Genomic DNA, 23083 nt, shown 5'->3' with positions numbered 1-23083 from the left:
AGGCGGAGGAGAACTTCTTCATCATTCATGTGGGAGGAAAGTGAACTGGAGACTGGCAGAAAAAGGTCTCATATATTTCAGCTCGCATGATGGTCTCCCCAAGAACTTGTTCATGATGTGCACACACCATTGCACACTGGCACACCAAAGTGTAAGCCCTCATCATGCTTACATGATGCTAGAAAGACCCATGGTGAAGGGCTCAGGCTCCCATCCCCAACTGGTCAGGGGCAGCTTTTGAGAGACATGGTTTATTGGTGGACCCCAAAAGCAGAGGTGGGTCTCTGAAGAAATCACTAGAGTCAGCCCTGCCTATAGGATTCAGAAGAGATGTGATCAGGATCCCAGGGTGGAAAAGTGAGTAAGGGCAGTTGTGGGTGGAACAGAAGGTGCCAGGGATAAACTGGGACAGAAGGAGAGGCAAGAGCAAAGAGTTTGAATGTGCAACGCTGGAACAAACATGGGGAGGGTGGGACCCAGAATGGGCATGCTGCCTGACTGAGGAGCAAGGCAGATGATCTTGGCAGATAAGCTTGTGTTTGGATATTGTGGTATTGCTGGGCAGGTGGAGAGGATGGGAACAAGGTTACCAGCATGGGAGTTGACAAATGGGATGTCATCATTTCCCATATGGGTAACGGATTCCAATCTGTCCTTTCTATCCAGCTAAAGGCTTGGGATACCTCAGCAGAAAGGAAGCATCTCTGGCAGAGATGAGCAATCCACATTAGGTCTATACGAAGACCTGGAAATTGCAGGCTGTGGGGCAGACACGGGTGTCAGGAGACAGGTAAGAAGTGAGGACAATGAGACTCAGAGAAGATCCAGTTATTAAACATAAACTTTTCTTTTAAAGACCAACTTTGTTTTAAAAGACCAGCTTTCACAAGTCAGATAGCAGGAGCCTCTGACAGCCAAGAGCAGGGCAGGACAAGGGCTTCCCAGAATCCACTTGCCTATGTCTTGGTATTGAAGTAACTCTGGGGGCCTGTGAGGAGGAAGGAATGAAAATGAAACAGCACACTCATTCCACTGCTGCTTTTATCACTTTATTCATATTTCTACGGCAGACTCTTTAGCAGCTAAGCAAACACCTGAAACTGTCATTATATTTATAGGTACATATGGAATCATTCAAAAAGAGATAATGAGGCATTCTGCAAGTGTTTTTCCAATGAATACACAGACAGAACATTATCACCCCAGTAAACCAACTTTGAAAGTCTTCCCCTAAAACCCTATAAAACCCAACGATAGTAATAAATTAGCACTAGATTAATTCAAAGGAGAACTTCTCCCCCCTCTGCGTACCTTCTAATCCATATCTCCAAGAGGTCATTTTAATTATCACACTGTCACTGCTATTCATTACTCTGCTTTTGGAGGCAGAGCCAGCACTGTGCCTTTTGGATGCCTTGGAATTCATCACATGAAGGCATTTTATTCTGCCTGAAAACGTGCACAGTTTAACCCCCTTACCTTGAAATACTGATGATATGAGGTGTGCTTGGTGATTTAGATCATTCTCCTTCCAGTGGGATATCTCTTGTTTTCAACCAAGTTACCCTTACCGTAGAGAAACTAACTAATCAAAGTCCAGCTAACGGTTGGCTAATGCACAGACACGTCAAGTTTTATCAGATCCTGAGTAGCCTGTCCTTTTTCAGAGGCATGGAAAGCCAGGTTTTTGTCCTGATTTGTACCTATTCACTCTTTCTGTCCTGCAGTAATATAAACTGGATGGAAAACGTGCCTGCAGCTCCCAGGTCTGTTATGATGGGGCTCCAGAAGTGCATGTGAGGTCCTGAGACACATCACAGACCTCAGCCTTGGTCCTGCTTGCTTCATGTTTACTTGTATGGAAAGGACCTTAAGGACCTTACACAGAACTTGCTTCTATCTGTAGATATGGGACTGTATTCAAAGACAAATGAGCCCATATGAGGGCCTACTAGCTCTCTGGCTGTGTGAATGCAACCCAAGTGGGGTTCTTCCTAGGGTCAAACCTTGGTTCAATGTTGGTCACACTCAGGCCTTGCAGCCAGGTCTCCATTGCTGAAGAATCAGGGGGTACTTTCACAGGGCCAGTAAATTTAGCTTGCCCAGATGGTCTGTTTTAGCCTACAGTTCTTGGGTTTTCTCATGCATTTTATCTCCAGGATGCATTCTTCTCACAGGCCACTGCGAGGAGCCTTCTGAGTCTGACTGTCATAGCACTTGGGTCCTGGGAAAGAGAGGAGCAACCAACCCAGCTCTTTCGCTAGAGAACAGTGTCTGGGGATACTGCTTCCTCAGGGCCACACAGCACCAGCAGGAGCACATTCTGTCTTGTTTCATACTACTTTCTTCACCTTCAGTCTGGTTCATCTGCTCACTAGGTCTTGGCACCTTCTTTCCTCCAAGCCATCATTGCAGCCCAACTCCTAGCAGAAGACACTGAGGCTTCCCAAGGCTTCTGATGGTCTGGCAAGAAGCACTTCTAAGTGCACTGTCCCTTCCTATCCCATTGGAAACACTCAGACTCTCCTTAGAATCACCCTCTTCTATTCTCCGGTTTGAGAACCACTGGCCTCCTGCTTCAATTCCATATCACTGGAATGATGTTTCAGATGTTTCAGCTAATCACACACTACAGGAGACAAGACTGCCTAGTGACAATGGCTTTTTGTAGGCATTTCACATGTAATGGGAAGGTGGTGAGGTTTTATGGGGGGTTCTTACAGTACAAGCACAATACTATTTGTTCACCCCTTTCAGCACTAACCCTAGCTCACTGCCTCAGCTGTACATCTGTTGCGAAGTCCCATCTTTCTAGACCCCAGCCAGTTTTTTGCTGGAGGGCCATGTTTCCTGCCTGTTAGACAGGTCTTGCAGTGAGTTTCATGCCTGTGGCCTGACAGTAACATCTCTCATATGACCCTTTTCCTCAAATGATCTGATAGAAGAGCAAAAAACCTAACCATGCAGCAGATGATGAACGGCACACCGAGAAGCGCCTGCCTGACTCCCAGAAGCTATTTCTCAGGCTCTCTTAATGCAAGCTAACAGGGCTAGCACATGCAATTGGCATAAGAGCTTCTGAGCCTGACGCTAAAAGGGGAGACATCACATGGTGCAGCAGGGGAGCCAGGACTCCCTTGTTAGCTTGTTGTATGGATTACCCCTTTAAAGAGAGAGCTGGTGGAGGAAGGGGAGGCTTTCTCATTTTAACAAATAGCTTTCCAGCCACTGCAAATGATTCCTGTAAATCTATAGGGTCACTCTGTTTTTTTCCCCCCAGAGATGAAGGAAAGAAAAAAAACAGAAAAAGAAATTGATTTACCATCTATAAATAAGAAAGAATCAACAGTAAAATTTCGCTAATGTCCCTCTCCCTCTTTCTTCCTTGGGCTGTTACCTTAGAAATAGTTGTCTGGGGGAAAAAAAGAAGAGAATCACCATCAGTTCCATACCCCAATGTGCTCCTCCACCTTGCCTAAAAAACCAGCCCGCCTCTTCTCATTCATCTCCTGGAGAGAGGCTGGTCCTTCAGATGCGCCTGACTCCTCTTCTCTGGCTTGCCTCCAGCATGGCTGTTCCCTTGGCCCCGCTGGGTAGTGCCTTTAAAAGGCGGCAGTTTTTCCTTCCTGCCAAAGGAAGAGAGAGAAAGGACAGGTATTGTGAACCACTGTGGTGTTTGAGCAGCAGGTAAGCCACATGTGAGGTGCGCTCTGAGGAGAAGCCGTGTGTAAAGTCTCACAGTGAAGTGCATCTATAAGGAAGGCTTTGGCAGCTGGAGACAAATAAGAGGTGGTAAAAAACCGGCTGGTCCCATTCTCCTCTGGCCAGAGCAGGGTTAGTCCTTCCAGGAGGCTTTGCGATAGCTCTGAGCTCTTCCTTTGGGCAAATGCACTTTTCCACTGTTCGCTCCTCGCTGCAGCTCTCACACGCCTGAAATGTTTCACATTTCTGCTCATTAACAGCCCTCTTTATCACTGTGAATATTTCCTTCTGGGGCATATAGCATTCACAGGGCAGCTGGGTTCACAGGTCTGTCCACAGCTGCATTGTCCAGCTGCTCTCACAGCTGGACCCTAACCCTTCAGTGACAGACTCCTACTGCATGGTTGGGGAACACCCAGTGTCCAACACATGATGCGAGTGCTTCCAGCATCCAGACCAGTGCCTTCAAAGAGCCTGATGTGAAACTGTTATTTCACTTTGATCATTAATTCCAGTTATTAAAGAATCATGCAAAACTTTACTTGTCCCTGTAGTTTGGAGTGTGGTGTTTCCAGTGCACCTTTTGGGCTACGCTCCTAGCGCAGCAGTGGGAGTTTAACTGCTGACCTTCAAAGGAACAGAGTTACACTAAACACAAAGTGCTTTTGCAGTGATGCCCCAGGAGTTCATGGGCTAAGAACTGAGATCCTCACAACTCCACACCACAGAAACAGCTCCTGGGCTGCCCACAGCTTTGCCCAGAAGAACAGACCTACTCTGGAATGCTTTGGTTCCTGATACTCTCACTGCTTGTTTCCCAAAGTGCTGCTGGGTGTGTGTTTACGGTGTGCACAGCGAATGCTTGCTGCTCTAAGGAAAAGTAAATCGCTATCCTTTATTATTGGTCAATTCTGTTATATAGTGCCTGATCTACCCTTTAAGCACTCAGTCTGCTCCCTCCATTATCAGTTATCTGTTTGGTCTGGGTTGGAACTAGATGATCTTTAAGGTCCCTTCCAACCCAGACTAGTCTATCACCTATGAGATGGAAACCCAGATTTCTTGATCCCACTGCCCTGACTCACCCCTGAGGAACTGGGCCCCTCTAAACCTGCCTGCCATAGCGACACAGAGGAACCTGCCTTCCCCACCACACAGATCTGTGTTTGTCAGTGCTTCTGCCTTTATTTGCAAAAAAAGGTTTTAAAATACATTTTAAATGAATTGAAACAACATAGGGGCTGATGGGGCACAGGGTTTAGAGGGCTTTACCTCCACCAGCCCTCCCCTCACACTGCTGTTACAGCTGCCAACCAGTTCAGCATCTACTGCAGCTCCACAGTTCAATCACCAACCTAAGGCACAGTGGTATTTCGAAAAGAGAAACACTGAGACAAAAATAAGTAAATTAGGACCCTGGGAGGGAGACCTGAAAGGCACACTGAAGTGAGAACAAGCCATTTCTTTGGTTCTGTGGGTAATTACGTTGACGTGTTCCTAGACAACACTGCAGACCCAAACACAGCAGCAGCTGAGGATCAAACAGAGAATCATGCAAAGCATAGGCAAACCAGCTAGTCAATCCATCCCCTGCCCTGGGGCAGCATCAGCACTGCTGTATCACTGCTGACAGCCTGCCTGCCTGCTCCCAGTGCTGGACAGGCAGGCAGGGCTTGGCTCTTCCGTGTAGACACTCATTTCTCTATGTGCACTCATCCAGGCCACTAGAACAGCACTGCTGAATGTCACTCCTATTCTCATCTCCACAAGTGAAGGAAACATAATATGAAACACGCAAAGAGGATAAAAGTGGGTTTTAAACCTTCCTTTTTCATGATTTTGGGTAACACAGAAAAAGGAAATAGTAACCAACAGCACTTGCAGGTGGGATTTTTAGACGCTGACCATTTTTAGCAGCTATTCAGGCATCCACTGGACTGAAGCATCATGACCATCAACTACTGTTTACATCAGGTACTTGTGACAAGAGTGATTTTTTTTGGACATAGAGCCAATTGACAGTCACGATCAAATCACAGTGCTGCTGTGTACTCATCCTACATACAACAGTTAATCTTGCAGCCATTCAAACTGGTTTGCAAATTGAAATCTCAGAGGCATAGCAATTACAATACCAAATTTATACCACATCACTCAGTCAACTAATTGTACATCCAAAAAATCACCACTTGAATAATCTGAATACATTCACCTTTACAGCTAAAAAAAGCCCCACATGCTTGATCTCGACACAATTTCCGAGTTGCAGAACCCCATGGGGGAAAAGAAAGTGCCAACCTCTGATTTCAACAGCAAGATTGCTTCTATCTAAATACAGCAGATGCATAATTCACAGTGAGGTCGAACATCCTGGTGTTCCCAGTGATGCTCTTTTCTACATTCTGCAAAACAGGGATATTCCTATTGCTTCCCATAGCACTCTCAGCTCATCTGTAAGAAGACAAGCCTTATATACATCTACTTCAAACATAGTTTACATGTTCACATCCAAAACACTGGATCTGGATTTCTAATTCTTAGGAAACCTTAAAGGCATTAAAATGAATCAGCAGACTTAGAAACGAGGCTAATGTTTTAGATGTGATGAGCTTTACAGAGCCACCACCATAGGCATGTTTGTGGCATTTTGTGCCACATTGGGGTATTTGAGCTTTCTCATACAGACTTGTGTTTCCATCCAATGAAGCAAGTCAAGGTGGGGAGCAGTAGATTTGGATTAGCTGCTTTGCAGCTGGTGTATTAGAAGGCCAGAAGAGAAGAGAATTTGTGTTTAAATTGCAAAGGGAAGAGAAAACAAAATTATCCAAGCCACGTGAGTGGGATCAAAAATGAACCATCAAGGCTGGAAAATGGCTAACCTCTGATCCCTGAAACCAAGAGATCTGCCTGCTGTAAGGTACCTGCTGATCTCATTCTTACAGTTTCCCCTCCATACAGACGAGACACGTTTCCATTACGTCCATCGCAGCTAAACAATCACTGCATGATTACTTCAAATGCTTCACTCTCAGGGATGCACAATTAGCCAGGCCCGTATTTGACACTGCAAGGGGAGCACAGTATTTTCTGGGGACGTCTGACAAGTTTCAGTTGTAAAAGACACAAATCAAACGGCCCAGCAGTTAATGACAGCCAGTGCCCTGGCAGTTAGATGATGTGTGTGCTCCAAAGCAAGGCCAATTAGAAGCAATAAAAACAAATCTGAAATGTTAGAGCAAAAGTCAGAAATCCTCAGCCATTACCACAGCCTTGATTGTTCTTTTGTTTCCAAGCGGTCACCAGTGCTTGTTTCCAGAAAGAGGAGCACACTTGTCACATCACCACCCAACCACTACATCAGATTATGATTTCTGGGCGATACAAACCCCATTGATGTGGTCCATAGAGAATCCCAGCACTGTCTGGAAATCTCATCAGGTGGCCCTACCTTTCTGGATGCAGGGGCTGTTCCATGCTGCTTATAGAGAAGGCATCATATAACAGCCTACACTCCAGAAGAGTTTGCCAGTGTGCCTCCCTCTGCCACAGAAGGAGAGACATGCTGCTTGTCATCCATCCCTTAGTAACCTGGCCTCCTTCCCCCGCTCACAGCAGCAAGGCATATCTGCTCCATCGAGGAGACAATGTATGGAGGCTGGAATAATTAGCTTGTAATTGGAACCATGTTATCACATAACAGAAGGAGCCACAATTACAACGTTTGTGGCTCAGATCCAGCCATTGTTATTATATCTTTACTGATCCTGGAGCAGGAAGCCGAAGAGAGGATGGGAATGGGTCTTCTCTTTTCTCCTATCCTCCTATTTCCTAAGGAGCAGCAGGAGAATAATGGGTTACACATACCTGATGAGATGTAGCAGAAAATGACAGTCTCTTGAGCTTGTTCAAGCTAGCAATATGATATTGGGATTAGAGTGCTCTGTACATCAGACATTACCCACGCCAAGCCACCACCACACATAGCAACTATCTCTGCTTTCAGAGCACTCTGTCCTGCTCTTTAGAAACAGAGGGAAAGTCCAGCCAGGGGTGAGGCATAAAATGACACAGATGCTGTAAATCTGCTTACTGAGCTCTGGCTTCCTCAGAGCAACGAGCTCAAGGAAGGAAATGGAAAGCAGGTGGCTATCTCCAGGCATATCTATGGAGGATGCCTGTGAGAGCTAATCCAAAAACATTTAGGGTGTAAACATAAAGCTGATTAGCAAAACCACAGTAAGCTCCTATGTGGATATGCTCCTTCAGAGTTAAAGTAGTCATAATTCAATTTATTCATTTAGCTCATTTCCAAACGTAAATTAAGGTGGAGTAAATTAAATTAAATCAAATCAGCTGACAGCACCTTCATTTTGAAAGGGATTGTTAACATGGACCAAGCCTACTTCATACAGTAGTGCAGATTATTTCCTCCTGCTGGGCCACCCATCAGATGCACTGGCTCCCTGGCTGGTCCTGAAGTATTTTTACACACCTTCTGTTCAGGGACTGCCTGAAAACAGGACCAAGCCAGAGACTTATTTATCTGTTTGGATGTGCTTTAGTGTGAGTGCGTGCTGAAATCCAGGGTAAAATCCTTCCAGCCGGCACTCTGGTTCCCAAGTGTTTGACAAGGTAATTGTTGTAATGCGGTATTTTGGTGAACCCTCTGCTGGGAGCTGGCCAAGCCCTGCAAACCTCCCCAAACTGTAAATGGATCCTTTTCACTGAACCCACACAAATGTGTCACCGTTTAAAACCTGAAAGATTTTCCTTAACGACAGCTACAAGTATGGAGAGTTGCGTAAAACATGCAGACATGTGTGGGAGTGAGCTGACAGATCATAATTACCAATGGAGAAGGGGGGAAAAAAGCCCCAGAAATTAATTTTTGAGGCAAAACATGTAATTTTCCTTTAAGCCATAGTGGTGCTCCCATTACTGATGCAATTTACAGCCATGGAAATCAGATTGAAGTTGACTCCTCAGCAGTTTTTTTTGTGTGTGGGGGTTAATTTCCTTTCAAAGAGCACTGGCCAACATGGGAGGATAATGCAAAGGGATGTTTGGATACTCATGTGAGCGTTGCACTGATTGAACACGCAGGGACGCCTGGCTGTGAGGTGGTGTTTCTGTGCTGGCAGGTAGGATGTGCAACTGTGCAGTCCTACCAGTAACATAAGGAAGATTTTTAAATGCAGTCTGGTCCCACTTGTCCATACGAAAGCAGCACGGCTATAGGGCACCCCATGCACCAGGTCCTGGTGAAATGCCTGCAATAGGCTGAAATCCTCCCTCCAAGAGAGCCAAGATTTCATTTCCTCCTTTCTCTACAAACTGTAAGTGGTTTTGCTGACCTTTCTCTGGAGCAGCACTAGAGGAAGGGGAATAAACCATTTACTTTGCTGTGTCTGCACAATTCAAAGGCACTGACGGTAGCATTTATGATAGGGGCACTGGTTTGGTGCCTTGGGACTTTCTGGGAGTCCCTTCACCCCCTCAAGGGCATAGTAGGATTAGCTGCTGCTGCTACAAGTAGCCTGGGGAGGTGAAGGGCCTGTGTGTATCCTCTGTGGGCAAGGGGAATGGCCAGACCCACAAATGTCTTCAGGATTGCTCTGGGGAACTTCTCCTTGAAGATCCAAGTGAGTTTTATTTTGCAATAACAAACCCCAAAACTTAATAAATATGGAGACACTGAATTTGCTGTTAGTGGCAGGGGCAGCCTCTCAGTGTGGCTGAAATGCGCAGCTGAATTCTGAGCAGCCTCCTTGCCCACGTGGTCGGAAAACGTGTAGTTTGTTTGGCACACAGACTTTGCATTCAAACCAGTTTGCTAACTGGGCTTTATTTTGCTGTAGTAAAACAGGCTTATACCCTTATGCCCAAGGAATGACTGGCTCAAAGATGGTCAGCAGCATCTCCTTCCATGTGAGAGAAGTCATGAGAATAGAAGGTGCCTGATTTTCCTTTCTTTCACTTTCACAGCGTTGCAATGCTACTGTGCCCTCAAAGCTGTGGAGTATTCCAGATCTCTGAGTTCAGATTTGTTCTAGTACATCTTTTCTGTTTATTGGGCTCTGCTGCCCTCTTCGCCACTGAAAATGGTGGTGGTGGTGGTGATGGGGAATGATAAGGGAGTGATTTAGGCCTGGGAGAAGTGAGCTGGGATGGCAGTAACAGAGCCCCTAGAGGAGAAGCTGTCTATGTAAAGCTTCACTCCCAGCTCACTTCACTCCCACCTCTCACATCAGTCATGGCCAGGTCAGAGAAAGCATTACCAGAAGTAGGTGAAACCTCAAAAATCCTGAAGGCAAAACTTAGAATTGTAGAGAGGAGTTTTCCTGAAACGCAGGAAGAAGCAGACTGGGATGAACATCTCAGACACAGCACTTGCCAGAAAGCAGCAAATGCCCGAGCCTGTAAGACCACACAGCATCAGGACACAGTTCTTTAGTGTCAATGTGGGTCTCAGAACTCGAAAGGCTGAGTTGTCCTGGTAGAAGTGCTTCTGATCAGACTGTGCCTATACACAGGAAGACATTCCCCAGCTCCACCCAACGTGATGCCAATGAAGGTGCCCATCACATGTGAGGGTGATGGGACAGTCCCGTGGGCCTATCCAGCCTGTTGGATATGCAGCTCTGAGCTCATACATCATCATTAAGGCTGCAAAGTCAAGCAGCAAAAGGAGGAATTGCCAGAACAAAGGCTGTCAGTGCAATTTGAATTCAGCCTCCTGGCGGATATGCCTTCTGATGTGGTCTTTAATTACCTCATCATAGCCTACTTTTCCTTCAAACGAGACTGCTGCTTCATTCAGGGCACAGTGGACAGACAGCGATTAATGAAGGGCCAGTCAATATTTTGTTCTGTCCTTTTTTGTTCAGTGTGTGGCCCCAGGCATTATTTGCTGCATGCCATCAAATCCCTGCTCTTAGACAGAATTATTCATCTTGCCCTGGACTTCTCTCTCATGTGAATCAGTGCAGCAACTGTGAGCTTCCCACACAGGAGGGAATTTCTTTCCCAATATTCCTGTAAGCAGGAGTTGTAGATATCCACTACTGAGGCCCAGGTGTGATTTTTGAGGGTCCCCATGTCATGTCTATTCAAAGCCCCTAACCTCAGCTGTAAGCACTAAGCACTTCCGTAGTTTGAACTCCAGCGTACCCAGAAAATGAGAAGCGTGGAACTGGTGGCTGTTAGAGAAAAAACATCCATGGTTTAAAGAGGCAACAGCTCCTCTGCTGATGCTGTGCTGGAGCAGGGCTCTGTAAATGAGGCAGAGTGAAAGAACAGAGCAATACTGATATGGGCAAAGGGTGGACTTGTGGCAGTGCAAGGTGACTGGCATGTGTGAATTTTCCAGCAAAGTTCTGTTTTCCTACTTTAGCCATTCCCTGTAACAGCTGTTCTCTGCTTTCTTTAAATATCTTACAAACTTCTCACCTTTTACCAATGATTTTAGAGGAGGACATCTCTCACTTTCAACCTAAGTAATCTTTACCTTTACTCTGGCACAAGTAGAAAGAGGTGAGTGCAGGAGAGAGACTCTGTAAGAGGAAATGCTCCGTGTGCCACATGCAGCACCAAAGGGGGCTCCACTCAAATGCTTTCCAGGGAGTGCAGTGGGAGCAGAATTTGCTGGTCATCGAGCAGCTTAAAAAAGGATAGTAACAAGAAGAGAGGAAGGGCATGAACCTTCATTGCCACCCGACAACCCTTTTCTGCACTGCGCTCTCATGCTCTGTGCCCACTTAACCCAACCTTAGAGAGACGTCTTTGTATACAGGATGGAGTTTCCTGAGCTTATCTGAAACACAAGTGGTAGTGCTCTCCTCTCCAGCAGCACAGAGGTCTCTTTTCCTCTGTCAGGAATTCATAGGCCTGTTGGCTTTTCACCCCAGAAAATGTCCATCCTTTTCAGCAAGGTTTTTAATTTGTTAGCTCCCATAGGAAACCATTCTAACTTTCCTGCCCTCCCCAGCTGAGTCATCAATGCTTTCCTATCTTGCTGCAGACACATCACCTTCAGGAAAATAGTTTCTTAGCATGATGATAACAACAGACATTCTGAGCTGGATGCTTGTTTGGGATCGCAGGGTCTTCCCATGGTGAGGACTGCAGGACACATTGGGGTTACTGTTTGAAACAAGTCCTGACCTTCCCTTGCAGGCTGTGGGAAACCCTGCATGGCCACTGGGCTGGGCTCCTGGGGAACTGGGGGAAAGGGGCTGAAGGGTTCTTGGAGGGACTGGATGAGCTGCATGGGAGAATAATCATGCTTGACAGGGAGGAGGTAAAGAAAGAACTGTCTAAGCGGTTAAGGCAGTGCTGAAAATAAAGCCCTTTAAGCATCTCATTTTCATATTTGGCCTCTCTACAGAGTCAGTGTACAGTCCAAAGATCTTTTCAGGGATCTGAGCTACCTGGGGACTTGAGGTTTGCTCAAAGATTCCTTTGGTTATAGGGAGAAAAGAAGCTTCTAAGCTTTATGTCTATGGTCTGCAACTGTGAACACATCCTCTTGCTGCTGAGGCATCAGGATTGCTCAGTGCAGAGATAGGCAGTCACCCTAACTCTTCAGAGACCACTACAGTGATGGCTTCAACATTAATTTCTAGCAACCAACTACTCAGGGACAAATCACAGCACCCACGGTGCCCCCACACTGGCTGGCTTAGCAAATACTTGAGGGCTCCAGCCCTAAATTCACTTTCATGGTGGCTTGTTAGGAAGCCAGTGGAGCCTGACTCCTGGGAGAGTGGTGGACACAGCTCCACACTACAGGGGACCCATCTACAGGGGACACTTGTCCCAGGGACTTCTGTAGACAAGAGCAGGTGGAACTTAACCAGCTGACCACTTGGGTTCACTTACAGGAACACAAGCATCTTATGCAGATGCAGCTATTTCTCCTTACCCCTTGAAATAAGCTGCACAAGTCTATGGGATAGAAGAGGGTACCCCAGCCCCAGCCTCAAACTTGGTTCTGTAACCAGAGATGCATCAGTTCTTGCCTCTTGCTGCAGATGTTCCTAATTCATTTCCCACTAACCTACCTGCATTGCCTATGCTCTAGGATGGCTATTGTCAAGACAGCCTGACTACGTGGCCTAAGCTCTTGAAAGGTTCCTTGAATTTGGGTGCCAGCCGCATTTCTGACCCTGAGGACCATCTCTCCCTTTCTGTGCTTCAATTTCCTTCTCTGAAACATGGTGATACCAACACAAACATTTCCTTCTTTGAGATCATTCAGTCAGATGTGCTCTGGAAGCGCTGCAGGTTGTTGCTATTTCTAGGGCTATCGTTATAACACATTTTGGCTGCACTAATTCCTTCAAACGGAAATTGTTCTGCCTGTAGTAGGCTGGGACAAAGCAGCCAATTAGTTGTCCCTTACACGTTTATTAACTCTGCAGCTTTCTTTCAATGAGGATATGGAATCTGGTAATGTTTTAATATATTTTCATAAACTGTGGGCACAACATGTCCTGTTTCAAGCTAACAACCGTGCCATATAATTAGTCCTGATTACACAGATATCTAGTATCATTTTATATTCCAATCCTTTCGTAGTGCCATTGCTCAGCCAAGGCATATTTAAAGCCACAGCCATCTCCCTTCTGTTCCTCAGCAGTTTGCAAGATTTTTCTTTGGGCAGGTTTGCAGTTAACATGAGAGCTTCAAAGAACAATTTCATTTCATTGATGTACATTTTATATATATATATATATGCATATATATATAGATAGATAGATACGCACAAGCTCTGATCAAATGTCAGGTGGCAAAGCCTGGGATACAAATAGAAAGCATTTGCCTACTCATAGGGAAAAGCCAGTATTTGAAAGCTATCAGGAAATTAACAATGTAAATCTTTAAATATCTATTCCTTAAGCATCTGTTGGCTTTGGGCTGAATATTCACCATATTTAGGATTTTACTGCAAGGTAGAACTCCCCAAACAAAAGATCTCTCACCCCATTAGGCTCTGGTGGGGGAACGAGAAAAATCTGCTCCGTGCAACCCGATTATAGATGTGTATCTTTCCCTGCTGGCGTGGCTATAGAGATGGACATGGATATTTGATGAGATTAAAATGCTTCGGTTACCAGTGTCAGTGGCTCTTTAATTCAAAATGAAGAAAGCAAACAAACATTCCTTTTGATGAGGTAACTGAATGATGCTTCGGAAAAGCACTTTGCTGTCAGGTGGTAATTAGGTTCAGTAATAGTTGTGGGTTTTTATCCTTGGAGGCTGTGGCCCCTGGGAGTCTGAGAGAAATGATACATTCAATTTCCGGAGGAGAGGAAGATGCTGGATGCTTTTTCTTTACTAACCCTGCAGGTCTGTGCAGATAAGAACATTCAGAACTGCAGCGCTGACAATCCTCCTTGAGACAGCCTAAACTGTTTTGTCAAGATCACGGTCAGGGAAAGGGAGACGGACTCAAAGCAGGGCATTTAAACACAATCAGGCTGGCTCTGACCACGTATATAAGGAGCTGCCAGAATGGCTGCACTGATAGGATATTTTAAAGGCTGCAGAAGGAACTCCAGCAATTGCTATATGGTCTGGGCTCATATTTGTGACATCCATCTTAGGCATCACTAGGAAATCTTCAGTAGGAAAGTGTTCCTTTGCCAAAAAGCAACTGTTCCCACAGGTACTTCTTTAAGCTGGGAGTAGGGGGAAAGTGGGGAGAAGAAGGGAGTGAATTTCAAGGCTCAGCTGCCTCACTTGCCAATGTGATATTGCCTTTTCCATCGCAAAATGCAGACTATTTTTAGTTGCGCTATTAATAGTTGAAACCAAAATGAAATATTCCAATGGACCCAAATGCATTTAATTGGAAATTTTGAGTTTGGAGGTATTATTGCTATCTTCTCAGAACAGAGGCAAATTCTGGATATAGTGTTTCCCATGAAACAGGAGCTCTGGTTCCTGTTCTGCTCCCCTCCTTACGTTGTTACCCAGCTTTGCCTGTTCAAGGAATGATGGATCTCAACAAATGGTTCAGTGGTATCTCCCCTGCTCCTCACACAAGCTAAGAGACACTGAAAGGACACCAGTTGGCCAGTGCCAGACATGCAGCCAGCAGCACTGCAGGGATTCAAACTTGGGCATTTCAAACCCTCTGTTAACACCCTTGTGCATCGCTCACCAATGCCTTACTTCACATCCAAAAAGACTTCCCTTTGTCCAAACATCCACTGAGCTGGTTTTAAAGCTGAAGTAACGACTTATGGTGAGAGGGGATCGCCAGGTAAAGGGCCCCAGTTGGACTACCAGAAGGAACCTGTCATCCGGCTGCCAACACTATGGCAGGTCCAAGGGAAGATGAAGAACCCTGCCTTTAGCACAGTTATTCCTGGAAGCACTGAAAGAGTTTTCATTTCCAGAATTTAAACTTTTTGAAATAAAGTGGGTCTGATTTCCCTCTCACTCTCAGGAGATAAATGAAGGGTAGGTCCATTAAAGACACTGCTGTGAGATTGGTGTACAGCAGACAGAATTCAGGGAAGATATCGATATCTCCAAAATCCTCTATTTTTTTCAGACATAACCCAGCTATCTTTCCTGATCATAAATGCTTTACTTCCAAATGGAATTTCACTAAAACAAGCACAGTTAGACTAGCATGCTTGTTATGAAGCCATAATGCAGTAGCACTGAAGTTTAGTCATGAAAGGTATTAAGAAAGCAGCCCTGCTAAAGCAAGAGAAATTGCTTTCTGACCTACCGAGTTTTAGGAGTCGGTGCTAGTGGTCTCTCCACCAAGGAGTTCAGCCTGTAGTAATCCAAGAATGTCCTGGCCACGTTTCTTCCAAGCTTCATATCTGTGAGTTTTTAATTAAGGAGCATTTTTTGAAATAATTAATAATAATAAAAAGCAGAGTCTAAACGTAAATTACTGCTTTTTGATGCATGAGCAAGTTTTACATTAACCATCCCACAGTGCTTAGGCTTCAGGCAAAATGACTTACACAAGCAGATAAAGTGGGGGTCATCGTCTTTGCTTCTTGTTTTCGTAGGCAGATGCTGCATAAAACCACAGACGGGAGGAAGTAATCTCACTTTTCCCCCATGCCTGGTTGCAGATCCCTGTGGTTGTCACGAAGTAATACATTAGACAAAAAGGGTCCTCCAGTTTCCACGTTCAGGGAAACTAATTACCTAAATGTTTGGATACAGGCAGTATTTCTGCGTTTGTATCCAGCAAACAAGGTCAGCAATGTCATGGTATGAACCAGCCATGGACCAGCCTACAAACTCAAGGTTAGAATGAAAGCCAAAGCCATCCAAACCTTTATCACTGACCCCCATGCTGTCTGTCCTAGGAAAGTTCTTTGTCTGTGCTGTATTCAGGACCTGAAATGGTCATTTTAGCACTGAAATGGAAGGACAGTAGACTACCTTAAGGATGTCAGCAGTAACTCCAGGAGCTCTTCTCTCCTCACTAAGCACAATTCCTCCTTCAGTTAACCTAAACTCAACACTAGGCAGTTGCTGTGCATCCGGGTTGCCACAGAGACCTTGCAGAAACAGGAACCAGGCCTTCTTGATGACTCAGTTTCCTAAAAAGAAGCTGAATCACCTGGGAATGCATTGAAAAACAATCGTAGGCAACATATGCATGGGGTGAATTTCCGGCTCCTGTGAAATGTTAGCACTAGGTCTGCCTGTTACAGAGCATCACCTGCTCATCATCTACAGGGTGATATCCAATGGAGAGAAATGCAGTCAATGTCATTATCCACAGCTCTATTATGGGAGCTGTCTCCTTTATATACCTATTTTGAACTGATGCCTATCTATGCTACAGTAACCACATCTCTAGGACACTGCCCCAGATGGTCACTGTAATGGCCATTTCAGGAGTGCTGATGCAGTAGGTGAGGTGGGCACATAGCCTAGGGAATCTAAATACACCTCAGGATCTAAAAGCCGAGCAGTCCAGGAAAATAGCCTGTTGCTGGGTTGTTCTGTGTGCACTTTATCAATAGTTATCTGCTGATGTTTCCGTTAGAGGAAAATTCCAGAAGTGCAGCATCCCAGGGGCTTCCAGCAGCGCCTGTGAAGACGCTAGCTTCTAAATGAAGCTCTTATTACCCGCCCACTTACATTAGACACATCAAAACAAGCGAGCATGAGACATCAGGTTCAGGCATCACTCCGAGATCTCTTTCTCATTTATTTCTTTATTTAGAGAGGAGGCTGAACTGATGTGACTCAGTCTTTAGCTCTAGTATGGCTAAAAGCCAGCCACTAGCACTGCAGTCAAGACCAGTTCTAGTGGCTGAAGATGACTCCTGACACCGCTTTTCTATCCCATGATCTGGCCCCACTTTTCCAGTTCTCACTGCTGTGCCTGAGGATGGTTATATGCATTTATCCCTTCTGTTTCAGGGTCTATCCTGATACGCTATCATTGCGATCCTAATGCCATATGTGCTGCAGGCATCTATATTCTTCTGCGCAAGAGTATAGCAGAGCCTGAACAGCTGGTGTTCACGGCTGTTGTCTGCGTGGACAGGGATAGCTGGTTGTGTGAAACAGCACCGGCTGTTTCAGGGCTGCGGCAGTACCCAGTAAGCTCCCCTGCAGCCTGCCAGCACTGACGGACGAGACTAACCATACTGTACGTGCATGGAAGTTGGAGGCAGCTGCAAGTTTATGCGTTCGAGTGAGGGCAGCATTGCTTTGACAGTGTTTTGTGATTGTGACTGGAATTTGGGGGTGGCTGGGGTTAGCTTGGTTTCTGCAGATGTGAACTCAAAGCAGCAGCAGAGGTTACGAGTTCAAAGTAGTCTGAGAAAGTGAGAGAGGAGAGGGCTGCCAAACACTGAAGAGATTGAGGAGACTAACATGGCTTGATCTTGTGGTTTCTTTCATTTACTAGGCACTTTAAAGACATAAAGTGGTAATTGGACTCAGTAAAGTCTCTAGGACATTTTGTCACTGCCAATCTCAGAAGGTTCCTCTGCCAGAAGTGGCCCTGCTGCCCTTTTCTTTGTCTCTACCTTGCTCCTTGTGTTTGCACAGTGGGAAATACCTCACCTGCTATCCCAGGGCAGGAAGCCCTTTGATGAGACTGGGTGCAGACAAGGAAGTGGCTACCTGAGCTCCTACAAGGGTGCCTTACAACTCTGCCTTAACCCTGACCTGTAGGAATCCAGTTCTACAGCTGAACTTAGGTTTCAGGAATAGCTTTCTAAAGGTAGGAACAGTTAACCACTGGAATAACCTGCCTTAGCACATCTGGAAATCTCCTGCTGAGAGGTCTTCAAGAACAGGTTAAACACACAGCTGACACAGCCGGTTTAAATCTAACTGGTCCTGTGTGAAGGAAGTATAGAAGGGCCTCTAAGGCCATTTCATCCCATTTTTCTACAGTTCTTAAGAGGTTTTGCAGCCCTCACAGACCTTCTGTTTGCTAAGATTACCAGGAAAGGTAGAGGCATTTTGCAGAGCATAGACACACGGGTAGCTGGGCAGTGGGAAGACACTGGAAATGCAAACTTGTGCCACATGCAGCCACTGAAAAGTCACAAAATGGGAACATCTTGCAGTCAGCATTGATGGAAGGAGACTCAAACCAGCATGGGATAAGAAATGTGCATGTTCTAATACTGGTCTCTTGAGCCGTCCTGCTCCCTCTGCTTTGCCTGCTGCCTCTGTAAAGGATGAGCAGTTTCTGTCATGGAAATCAGGCACCTGATATATAAAGCAGCAGTAACAGTCTCTCCATGTGACTGCCTCGCCTGGGCGAGGAATGGCCTGACTCACTCAGAAAGTGCAGGTGGCACACGTATACAGAACCAGTGGAGGAAAACAAATCAAAGCAATGACATTTGCATTTAATTCAGGTGCACGGAACACCCAGCCTCCACTTTGGCCTACAGGATATCATAAACACATAAATAACTGCAGCTACAACCAGAACCCACGTTCGGTGGGTGGATTGGTTGGTTGGTTGGTTTTAAACCTCGTTCCTTTCTGCCATCACACATGCTGTGCTTTTGCCCACAGGAATTCCCTTCTTTGCTTGAGCTGCACTTGATAGAAGGCCATTTCATTTCCCAGGTATTCCCATCACAGGAGTTCAGCTCATATGAGTAGAAATCAATTTGGGAGAGTCATGGAGGAAACATCTGAATCTTCTCACCTTCACTACTGTCTGCAACTCCCTCTCCTTTCCTGGAGGTCCCAGGATCTCTCCTGCAAAGGCTGTTCTCACGGCACTCACTCTGAATAGCCTCAGTGGTTTTGGGGAGATTTCAGGACAGTCTGTGCACAACTCTGCCAAATTTCACAGATGTTGGGAAGCTCAAGAATCATGCAAAATCCCCGTATTTATGATCCCTACCATGCCTCACACCCCAAAGCTTCCAGCTCTGCTGAGGAAAGAGGACAAAGGCATAAGGAATCTCATAAGCCTTTACTAGTTTTCAACCAGGATTCATCCTATTGTGAACAGTCTGCTTAAGCTGGAGCTTCTAGAAGCACAGGCACAGCCTTGTTCTGTCTGTGCATGAAGGCAATAAAAATCTCAATTTGGAAACCAGTTAGCAGTACAAGTCATTAGGGGAGGTACTAAATGTTGCTGCTTTAATAGTTCACTGATCATTTAATATTGTCTCTGCTGCAGAGCATGGTGGCACCATTTGCTCTCTTTTGCTTTGTTTTTTGGAATTCAGGGTCATTCCACTTTCAAGTGAGTGGATTATCTCTTTTTCTCCCCTTTTGCCAGACACTGCAAACTGCTTTAAATAATTAGGAAAAGGATAACTCCTTCAAATTCACCATCTTGTTTTCATAAGGTCCCATATCATTTCTTTGGAACAGGAATAGAAACCGTGGTGGTGGTAAGGATTTGACAAGGGCAAAACAGTTAGCAGCCCTCCCCCCCCCCCCCCATCTTTGATAAGTCCTGTGGGGTCTCTGCCAAGCAGATTGGATCTCTGGTTTTATGTCTCATCTAGAGGACGGCACCTCCATCAATGTGAAACACTGCGCTGGGTTATTAGCTTATGGAATGCATCCAAGTTTAGTCCTAAACAGGATTTGAAATCGTGACCATTCAATCCAGAGGCACCACTGACCAGACCCAGGCAAGTCTTTTGTTTCAGACAAACAGCTTTAAGATAGCCTAAAGACAGAGAGAAAGGGAAAAAAAGAAGTAGGAAAGGGAGAAAGAGGGGAGGGAGAATGAGACACAAAAAGATGAATCTGTTTAATAGCTCAAATTAAAAACCAGAAAAAGCTCTTTGTTCAAGAAAACTGAATTCTATAGCAAATCTCAGTCCACCACAACAATCCCGTTATTTATGAAAAGAGGGTTATTTTGTGTGGGAGAGTCCCTGATGGCTGTGGTCAGCTAGCATACTGTCAGCTTCATACATTCTCAAGAGAAATATGGATGAGGTTTTCTCATCTGTTTATAACAGCTCCCATCAATGGATGAAACCCCTTCCTGACTTGAGCAAGAGCTGTAATGGAAAACAGCATTACATGGCTTTAAACCACTGTGTTATAACAAGGCAAGCCTGATTAGAACTAGTCCTCTATTTTAGCAGAGCTGTTTTCACCAGTTACTTGTTCTGTTTCACAGGGTTAACACTATTCTCTAGTAAGTAAGAGATGGTGACAATATCACATCTAACTGGGGGGACCAAAGTGTAGTTGAGGCAGTATAGAGACTTGGTGGCAGGGGGAGGTGAGGGGTGAGAGGGGCTGTTCTATGGCTTTTCACTACCATTTATCAAGGTGCAAGCCTGGATGCTAATGATGCATTCTTCCCTGAGACTGTCATCTGTGGAAAAAAGATTCACAATGTCCTGATTACCTGTTTCAAAGGAGGAAGCTTCTAAAAGGGAGAGGTGGGGGAATAGGCTTTACCCTGTCCTATCTATTGACTTCCAAGAGAGCAGGATTTGGCCAGGCAAGCACTAAAGCTTCAGGCTGTTGGTTTTGCAGGGCTGTGAGGAACATGTGGGCATGCTTTCTGGGGAGAGTCTGCTACTTCCAATGAGACCAGGGAATAGCTCCAGTGTAAGAGCCAGGCTTGATGTGGGAATTACTGATGTCACCCTCTCATGGTACTCAGCAGGTCAAGCTAGAGAAATGTAACCAGACAGTCCAGCCTTAAAAAATGCCCCGAATACAATCAGCCTGGGAATAGCAAAGGGACTTTCCTAAAGGAGAGTATTTCTGTTCCCAACAGCCTCAGTTTCCAATCTCTGTATCTGGGACAGATACTTTTGGAAATGGAACGTAACAGTGATGATGAGTCTTCATTTTTATTCCTCTGGTGTGTTATCAGGGGAGGAACTGAGTGGAAAGATCCCTGACTGACTATTACAGGCTTTCAGGCCCTTTTCCTGAAATGCCTGATTGTAGTGGAAGAAATTACGAAGATGGAAGTTTTGCGCTCTTCTCCCTGAGTAATCAGAGGCCTGTAATTTTCTCTCTTCCTCTGAAAGAGGAGGTTGGAGAACAGGTATCTTGGAGAGCACTGTTTTATCTCTGTCAGAGGGACTGTGCTGCAAAGGCCAGGCTGTATTTCCCATGAGGTCATTTCAGTATCAGCTATTGCTTCTGCCCTTCTGATGAACCAAACTGAACCAGGCAGATCCCAGCTAACATCTGGGCATGGGGAACGGAGGGATCTCAAGGCAAAGAGAGAAAAAGGCAAGAAGGTGGAGGTGCTGCACAGGAGCCCAGCATTCCTGACCCTGCTGGGGTGCTGCCATTGAAGGGCAGCAGAGACTCAAGGAGAGCAGACGGCAGTGTGGTCTTGCACCCGTGTGCCCCAACCCTCCCTCTGCAACACCAGTGAAGAAGCCACCCAACTGAACAACACACTTTGCTACTGTGATGAAAATCTCTGTGCAATACTGAGCTGCAGAGCTGCTACCACACACGGCCATGAAAAGGGAGCACTTCGTTCAACATAGGATTCAAGGCACACCAATAGGGAAAGGAAAATCAGGCTGTCCAGAGCAAGCACAGAAACAGAGAGGAGCGAGATGTCTCAGACACTGCCAAAGAACACTGGAAACACAACAGGACCACTGTCCTTTTTTACCTCTGAATCCGCATGCCAGTTACCAGCTCTATGAGCATGATTTTGCAGGGATGCCTCTGACTGCTGCTCCATTATCCTGACGCTATCTTCACATTGCTCCGTGTAAATTACATTTTATCCGTCTTACGGTCCTTCTACTCCAGTGGGAGATGGAAATGGGCCCTCCTGTAAATGGTAATCTGCCCTAAACTATAAAATGACCAAAGAAAATGGTTTATTTAATATCTTAGCAGCTCTGACTCCTGATGAGGTTATTTAAGGGACAGAGGTCAGAATCAAGCTCACAGTTGAAAAAGGGTGAATTTCAGCACCAGTATGTTTTAATTCATGAAAATATTGCATCAGCATTGCTCTATATGTTGGTATACTTCAAAAATTATATACTTAAAACCTGGTTATAGCAGCTTCTATCAAATTGTCCCCAAATTAATTTGGGCCTGCATTTACTGGTCTCACATTGATGCCTAACAGATATTTATGTGGAGTATCAGGAAAACACTAAGATGAGTCTCTTCTTGTGATTTTAACATTTCTCATCTTTCCTATTGTTTAATTCTGGTCCCTTGCCAAATCTGGGAAGGAGCCCTTGTATATTAGCTGACCTCAGCTCTTTACACAGTCAATGAAAATTACAGAGCTGATTCTTTCTGATATACCAAAAAGGGATGAGCGGAGAGGAAGAAAATCCAGCATTCTCAATCTTCTCCTGTCACTGATGAATGCTGTCAAATGCACAAAGGAAAAACAGCATGAAAACTTAAGTCTTAATAGTTTTTGTTTTCAGCTTGGTTGGCAATGTAAGAACAGTACAAAGCTTTCCAGTACTAATTAACCTCCCCCCCCCCCCCCCCAAAATACACTGGGAAATCATGAGATTAACTTTCTGGGGGATCCTTTTAGTCCCTCACATCTCAGCCCAGAAGCATGATGACACCCATTGTTCCACGTCTGACAGTTCCCATTAGACATTCCACTCACAGCTTTGTGCGTAACATTCACCTCCACCCAAACAAAATTGGTTTCAAGATAAATGCCAGAAAGGGTGTTTCAACACTCCAAAGTGTGGATAAACCATTTCTCATCTCTAAATTGTTCGAAGCTCATGAGTTGTATAAATCATAACAAGGCATCAGTAATCTGTTGCATGCTGCATTTTCCCTCCTCAGCTGCAGCTTGCATTTTCAGACAGGGCATAGTCAATAGTTTTGACAAGAGCAATCCTAAGAAGAAGACACTAAGAAATATGAGGAATTAAGCGACAGAAGGTTTGTGTTCCCTTGTGACATA

General features: G+C 45.3%; 1 protein-coding gene across 1 annotated transcript in view; it reads right to left on the bottom strand.

Moving 5' to 3' along the window:
• Nucleotides 1-3502: 3502 nt before the first annotated feature.
• LOC308223572 (BEN domain-containing protein 5) overlaps nt 3503-23083 on the bottom strand; it is a gene marked incomplete at both ends in the record, with an annotated part of 972175 nt that continues 952594 nt past the window's right edge. Inside the window, 2 exons of the mRNA XM_080622800.1 lie at nt 3503-3626; nt 15449-15545. Of these exons, the coding sequence (XP_080478926.1) occupies nt 3503-3626; nt 15449-15545 (221 nt within the window). The remainder of the gene's footprint in view (nt 3627-15448; nt 15546-23083) is intronic.

Source organism: Psittacula echo, assembly GCF_963264785.1.
Source record: "Psittacula echo genome assembly, chromosome: 7".
NCBI lineage: Eukaryota > Metazoa > Chordata > Aves > Psittaciformes > Psittacidae > Psittacula > Psittacula echo.
This window is presented reverse-complemented; position numbering and strand designations above follow the sequence as displayed.